At 35.8% G+C, this 8,118-nt stretch overlaps 1 protein-coding gene and 1 non-coding gene across 2 annotated transcripts; both read left to right on the top strand.

Annotated features, from left to right (window-relative positions):
• Nucleotides 1-2,329, top strand: LOC112801412 (RING-H2 finger protein ATL22). Its single transcript, XM_025844120.3, has 3 exons — nt 1-887; nt 990-1,064; nt 1,814-2,329. Exons 1-3 carry the CDS (start codon nt 101-103, stop codon nt 2,326-2,328), a joined length of 1,377 nt encoding a protein of 458 aa, XP_025699905.1. The 5' UTR covers nt 1-100; the 3' UTR covers nt 2,329.
• A 3,416-nt stretch (nt 2,330-5,745) lies between these two features.
• On the top strand, nt 5,746-5,818 carry TRNAA-CGC (transfer RNA alanine (anticodon CGC)). The gene has a single exon. It is a non-coding gene; the product is annotated as a tRNA-Ala (tRNA).
• The last annotated feature ends 2,300 nt before the right edge of the window (nt 5,819-8,118 follow it).

The following is an 8,118-nucleotide window of genomic DNA, read 5'->3' as shown; positions in this document are numbered from 1 at the left end:
CAAGAACATGGCTTCTTGGACAACACGAAACTCATGTCCCATGTTGTATTAGTATAGCACATACATACATATAATGTAATCATAGCTTTGGGGTTAGTTGATGATCATTGGTCCAATGGCTAACTTGCTAATAACTTTGTTCTTAATTTCCATTTTTGAATTCTTGTTTCTTGCTAACGCAACAAGAAGCAAAACCACTTCACCAGCTTGTGGAAGCAGATATTGTGGAAGCTCTGAAGTAGCTATTGAGTTCCCTTTCCATTTGACACAGGATCATACTAGCTTTGTTGAAGGAGATGCACGATGCGGGTACCAAGGTTTTGAAGTTTCGTGTAACCAAAGGAATTTGATGATTAGTCTCCCAAATGGAGGAGGAGAATTCATCGTCAAAAACATCTCTCTAGAGCACCAATATATTTGGGTAAACGACCCTAATGAGTGTTTTGCTAAACGGTTCTTGCAGGGCAAGGATCTCATCAAAGATTCACCCTTCCTATGGGGCCTTCCAAATTCAAAGAGAGTGATGTTTTACAATTGCAGCGAATTAGCAGGAATTGATGTTGATCCACAACTACGTCTTCCTTGCCTGAGTGACGATGAGAAGCATTATTATTCTGTTATAGTTTTGTCAGAGTCAGATATTGAGAATGAGAATTATTATAGTTCAAGGTGTAGGAATATTGGGTCTGCTTTGTTTCCCGTTAAGGATGTTTCAGAAGATGATTCTTCAATATCATCACGGCAAATAAGAGATGAACTTGTTCATTTTGATATGAAGTTGCAATGGTTTAGGCCTAGTTGTTATTGTAAGGAGGATCAACACTGTGGCTTCATACCAAATACTGATTTTGACGTTGTTTGTTACAACCACAAAAATCAAGAACAAGGTAATACATTGTTAACTCAATCTTCATCTCAATACCGGATCCTTTAATTTCCTTAGATTATATAATAAATTGTTCTGACATGAAAGTATGGAGTTAGTGCAGATATGTTACTTGAACTTGACAGCGGTTATTCCAATAATAATGGTAATGGGCACATGCAAGCACTTTCCGGTACTAGTAAGTATTTAACTATATATGATAAACAAAAGTAACATGTAGATGTAAAAGTTCAGCCACCAAATAAATTATTATGCATTTGTAAATATATATATATATATATATATAAATTTATTTTTAATGTATATTTTGTATTTTAATATATATTATATATGGATGATTAATATTTGTGTACATATGTTGTAGCATGATTATATTAGGAGTAAAATTTTTTTTTGGCCTCTGTTCTTTTTTAATTTAGACAACTCACACCTTAATTAAAAAATATCAATTCCGTCCTTAACTTTTTTTTTTTTGTTAGATGCATAATTCCTTTAATGGGAATGTTCTATAAAAAAATATTTATGTATGACATTAACTTATATAATCTGATCTTTACCTATTTTATATGGATGATAACTATTTGATTGAGATTATTTATTATCTATACAATTATCGAAATAACAATGCAAAGTGATAACCATTTGATTGGGACGTTGTTTTAATGATTATATAGGAGCTAAACACAAAAGTATTTTTTCATTTTTTGTCATTATTTGCCGAAATTGTTATGAAAGGCTTATGTGTCTAATTGAAAAAAAAAAAGAATTAAAGCTCATACCGCTAATAAAAAAAGAAGAATAAGGGGTGAATTATCATTTTTCAATCGTTAAGATACGAATTGTCTAAATTAAAAAATAGGAGCTGAAAATGGATTTTACTCTTATATTATAAATTCCATAATTGATATTGGAGTTGGGCGGATGCAGGTGGAAGTCCTCCAAGTTATTATTATGGTGAAAAGGAAGAGAGCAAGTTTGCTATAGGATTGGGAACGCTAGGTATATTAATATTATTATTTTATGTAGCATTTCATATAACTAAGGAGATGAGAGAAGAAAGGTTACGACAGAGAATCATGGAGACCCAACATGCGCGAGCAAGGAGAATGTTGTTAAGCCAACAGCGACAGCTAGGAGAGCTACGCAGATTAAGAATGATGGAATCATCATCAATAATCAGTGAGAGGTACCCTGCCACCAGCGATGAGAATTCAACAATAATAATAGAGTTAGAACAATGTCCAGTTATCCAGCTAGGTGACAGTGGACAATTGCCAACAATGTTAATGGACAACGTTTGCTCTATATGTCTTAGTGAGTACGAGGCTAAAGAAACATTACGGAGCATGCCACAGTGTAATCACTTTTTTCATTCTCATTGTATTGATGCCTGGCTCAAGATGAATGCTACTTGTCCCTTGTGCCGAAAATTGCCAATATGAATGCTGCTTGTTCCTCCGGATCATTAATTTAGAGATGGATAAACCATAAAAAATGAACTTGAATTATTTTCGCGATGAATTTTCAAATTTTTGTCATCAACACTTAGGCACATATTTAAGGTGTAATATATTAAGAGGTAACATATTTAGCCATTTAATTAACCAAAATTTCAGTTGTATCTTCTTAAGTCTTAAATCCTAATCAAGCAAACATTTAATTTTTTTTTACTTGGGTATTAACACATCCATTCATTCATTTTAATCAAGGAAGAGTCTTTATGGGCCTAACATTGAGAAACTTCCAAAGAGAATTGTTCGAGATAGTGGGCGGTTACTTAACCCACATGATCTTTTGACTAAAAAAAAAAATACTCCATACGACTTCACCAAAAATAACCACATGCTATGCTTGACCAAAAAAAAAAAAAAAACCCTCATGCTATGGAACACAAATACAAAACACAACATGATATCAGGTAAAAAAAAAAAAAAAACACGACAATGGTAGCTAACATTACATGAGATGCGGTTGGAAGCGAGGCAGCAGTCTTTCTATGTTTTCCACTCTAACGAAGCTTCTCTGGGTGAGCTTAGATGACCCGAAGCAATGACCAACTCAATTCTCTCCGCCCTTTGCGGAGGAGTTTCTTTTTCTTAAACAGTCCCGTCTCGAACCGGAGGCACCCACTAGTAGTAGGGGGAGCCCATAATTGACCCGGGTAGGCGAGCTTCACAGCTAGGGGCTATAGTTACCAGTTTCTAGTTACTTAGCGGGTATTCCCCAGCACGGCTTATGCGGATCTCTCTCTCTACTACCAGGGAACGGGTTAGAATCCCCATCGCTGGAGAAGGAAGAAGTGTGAAAGCAATCAAGCCAAAGCAATACTTATTCCTTCAACGGTAAGAGCTGCAGATGAAATAGCAGTGGTTATGCCGACATCTACTCAAAGAAGAATAGTATTAGAGTCAAGACCGGTGCTATCCCCTTCCCCTGCTACGCTTCCTTACTCAACAATCAAAGAAGCATTTTCGATTCCCCGATCCACTCTCGTGCTAACATGCTAACAGCGGTTTAGGTAAGCCAGGGGCTAAGCGGGAATGCCCTATCTAAGAGCCTACTTCCTTCTGATCTCTCTGCTCTTGGGGATTCATCTCTACCTTTTTCATAAAATGTAGTGGCCAAACCAGATAGTCCATTTCCTCTCTTTTCTCGCTCCTCAAGAAAGACGGCTAGAAACTTCCTATTAGGAATGGCTTCCTCACTTGTTTGATTTGAAATGGCACGATGCTTAACACATGTAATTGGAGTATGTTTCGGGGCTTACAGAAGCTCGTGCAAAGAAGATTTATAGGAGAGAAAAGGGGATTCCGGTATATCGTATAAAAGAGAAAGGATTCATTTAGGAGCGCTCTTTTCATCCAACTCGAAATATCGTAAGAGAAGAAAGATCGTAACGTAAGTAACTTAGCGCTAAAGCACGCGGCGGAGATCCGCAAAAGGCTTCGGACTTGCCTTGGGACTTAGTTGGACCAAAGCGAGGTCTGGAGTCTCGAAAAATGACCTTACCAAACTGATATTATGAGAAATACTCGTGCGAGACTTTTTAGATATTTGCTTCCCTTTATTTCTTTAATAACTTCACAGTTTTTATTTCGTTTTCTAGGATCAGAAAACAGAATGATAAAACTAGTGCTTTTGGGAATCGTGATTTTAGGTTTGATCTTTCTGTTTCATTATTTTCATAGAAGGTATGGCTCTCGACTTTTATGTATTATGCTTCTTTTTTTCACCTCCCTCTTTTGCTATTCTATCCGTATCTATGTAGTTTCGGATATTGGTTTTTTATTCTCTGATGTGTTGACAGTGTTTATGGGCACTTGTGCGGTTTTGGGGTCGGGTGGTGAAGTGACTCCCCATTCCGAAAATATCAAAGCATCCAGCTCGGAAGCTACGAGCCTAGGCCAAGTGCCGAACAGTATAGCTCACATGACATATCTCTCTCTCCACTTCAAAAATTCTGGATTCAAATCCTACTGAATATAACCGAAGAGAAAATATTTGGTAAGTGTTTAAAGATTGTGTGGATGTGTTGTGTGATACCTTGAATTGAGAATTGTCCAATTCACCTGATAAAAAAAACACGACATGATATACAATTATACTTTTTTTACAAGAGATATGAATCTGGTATATATATAAAATATAAAATATTTTTTAAATAAATTATAATAATATTTTATTATTTCATTCATATTAAAATATAAATGATATATTTTAACTATTTTTATATCTTTTCTAATTATATAAAATATTTAAAATAGTTTTTATGTTAATAAATAATAATATGTATTCTTTTTAAATTTATTTTAAGAATATAAATTAAGAATAAAATTAGACACGACTCACACATAATGGTATTTAATTGTGTTCAAGTGTGTTCGAAAAAGTATTTTGTATTTTTAATTAAAACACTGTGTAGGAGGAGTGTCGATGAATATCATATTCAAAATATGTTCAACATGCGAAAATGATAATTCAGCGAAATGTCTGTGTTTTCATAGACCACATTAGGGGTGCACATGGGGCCGAGTAAAGTCGGGTTTGCTTTAACCGAGACCCGACCCTAAACAATGAACAGGTCTATTTTTGATATTTTTACCTGTCTCTAACTCGGTGAAATCACAATACTTTCGAGCCACACTAAAACCGGGTCTAGACTGGATGAAGTTCGGATCTTGACAAATTTTATGTCAAAAAATTATGATGCACTTATTTATAAAGAAGAAAAAAACATACTTATTATCGAAAAGTTGATATCCATACTTGAATTTGAATTTGTTCATAAACTCTAATTTCATGTTTTTTTAATCTATTTTTTAATTCAACAAATGTGATTAAGAAAATAATAAATTTATAATTAATATAATATAATATTAGAATTAATTTAAAACATATATAACTTTTTTAGTCTACCTAAGATGCACAGAAGCCGGATGAAACTGGACTCGCCTTAATCCGGACTTGATTCTAAATAATGGTTGGATCTATTTTTGAGATCTTTATTTGACTCTAAACCCGATAAAATCGCACCAAATAAGTTCCAAAGTATTTGGATCTGGGTCGGGCCTTCGGGTGGATTCAGATTATGTGCACCGTGGACCACCTGATAATACTGGCCCAAATTGCTTGTCTAAATACTAGCCCAACGAGGCCCTAGGTCTTAAGGACCTTACACTAGTGCAATCAGCAAACATTACTTCCATTACTTCTATTTTTAATCTACTGCATGCACACTATGCACTAGCACAAGATAATTGCCACGTGTCCCATATGCTGGATTTCCCCACATGCATCCTCCACTTCGCCGCTACCCATTCCTTCTTCTTTCTTGTTCCTGTTTACTAGATTAGCACCACGGGGGTGTAGCTCATATGGTAGAGCGCTCGCTTCGCATGCGAGAGGCACGGGGTTCGATTCCCCGCACCTCCATTTCAATTCCTTTTAAAGGTTCACACCTGTTATTATATTATTTCTTCGTTCTAATGTTATTGAAGCTAAGCTAGCCACGTTGAACCCCTCTCATTTTCCCACTTCATCTGCTTCTGTTCCCATTTAAGCTCATCATTTCTCTCATACATATCCTACCACCTTTGTTTTTATTAGGAAATTATATCTTTCAAGATATCATTATTAATATGTTAACTTTGCAACAAATTCTATGACCTGTATGTATGTGTATGTCATGTTCCTAACTCCTAAATTCCCAATATAATATAAGAACAATATAACAACTCTATCCACTGAGCTCTGTAGCGTTTTGCGTGAGCATTATTGTTTAATGTTTATCTCACATCCTTGAAACGTATATATGTAATGTAACTGTTCAAGTCGTTCTTCAATTCTTTCTTATCCAAATCCTTGACTCAACTTTCTCTGTTTCCCTGCACGAAAGGAAAAAGGGAAGCTCTTAGATTTTAAGGCGGCACCGACTGAGGAAAATTAAAGGTGTTTTAGTGAAGAATAGATTAACTACTAGTCTTGTCTAACTTTGACTCTTAATAGTAGATCCCCATAGATTAACACTCTTCAACGCCTTTGAAAGCACTTATTAATTATCTACAATCAATAATAATAATAATAATAATAATAATAATAATAATAATTCAGAATATCTGTTAATGACTATTGCCGCATACCTAACCGGTCCTTAACTCCGTCGCAAATAATGCTAGAATCAAATATAGAGTAGCAATTATTTCCTTTATTTTACAATATAATTTACTTATTCAACACATCTATTTTGTCTTGTATAAACATAAATATTGTCGGTGGATTGGTGGTTCACGAAACTCTCTAATATATATGTCCACATGGTCAAAACATCTACGTATTAAGAAAATAAAAAAAAAGAGATTCTAAGTATTTTAATTAAAAGAAAAATAATAAGAACCCTCTTTTGTCCCAAAATTATATTCTTCATTACTCAACTATAAATCGCAACCCATTTATTTTTCTCTACCGTGCTAATTAAATATTGCGGGTTGTCTTCTATTATATCCGGATCTACGAGGAATGGTTAGTTTATTGAATTTATCCTCCGGTTGGGGTACTAAGTCAAAATTTCATGCAATGTTTGTTGACATATATATCTGTTCTGGAATCATTTCTATAAACTCAATATTGTGTTTAAGAATACGAGAAGTCCTAGAAAATCGATTTAATGATTTAAGTATTTTTTTAAATTAAAAAAAAGTTACAAAAAATAATATTTATTTTTTATTATTTGTTATAGGGGTAAATATTAAATTGGTATTCGAAAAATTTTAACAATAACAAAATGATACCTGACTTTTGTTATTAACAAAATAGTTCCTACAAAGTTTTAAAATTTAATAAATGTATTTCGAGTTCGCCGGAGCAAATCTCGGGCAAGTACAATACTGACATGGTTACCGTATTTTAGTGACCTGACAAACTACCTCCTAAATTCTAATCCCTCCCTCTTCAACGCAGATTCTCTCTCCATCCCCCTCCTCATTGCAGCCCTCCTCTTATCCAACGCAACCCCCTCTCTCTCTTCTTATCGCTGCCCCCAACGCATACTCCCTCTCCTTTCTCTTTCCCTTCCCATCACAGCTCCCTTTCCTCTTCCTCCCATTGTAACTCCCTAACCCCAACGCACACTCTCTTCTTCCCTCTCCTTCTCCATGACAGCCCCCACTTTAACGCACACTCCCCTTTCCTCCCTTAACACCATCACTCACAGCAATAACAATCTTAACATCAACAACAACAACAACTTCCACCATTTGCGGCAACAACAACAACAATTTCAATGGTAAAAGCACCATCAAGGACCATCGTCACCACCATTAGAGGCACAACAATGCCTGGAACAGCCACATCCCCTTAGCATCTCAATTGCATTGCTCTTCTGCATATATAACCGTCTCTAAAACAAGAAGATAAAAAACGAAACAACATTTTAATTGGACAGCGAAATTCGTAGATTCTGGCAACGAAGAATGAGAAACCATCAACGAAAACGGCAGCGTTGGCCTGAGGCTGAGTGGCAGTGATGTTTGCATCGTATACAACAGGGAGGAATGAGGAAAAGTGTGATGGAGAAGGCTAAGACACTGGATTTTAGGTACTTGTAGAAGTTGTAGTGGTGTTGAGGGAGGGAGGGGAGAGCGTGCATTAGGGAGGGGAGAGAGAGAGGGAGTGTGCGTTGGGAAAGGGGGCTGCGGTGGGGACGGAGGGATTAGGGTTTGGGGGTGGTTTGTCAG

The sequence above is a fragment of the Arachis hypogaea genome, chromosome 5 (assembly GCF_003086295.3).
Source record: "Arachis hypogaea cultivar Tifrunner chromosome 5, arahy.Tifrunner.gnm2.J5K5, whole genome shotgun sequence".
Taxonomy (NCBI): domain Eukaryota; kingdom Viridiplantae; phylum Streptophyta; class Magnoliopsida; order Fabales; family Fabaceae; genus Arachis; species Arachis hypogaea.
Note: the sequence above shows the minus strand (reverse complement) of the source record. Positions and strands in the feature narration are given on the sequence as shown.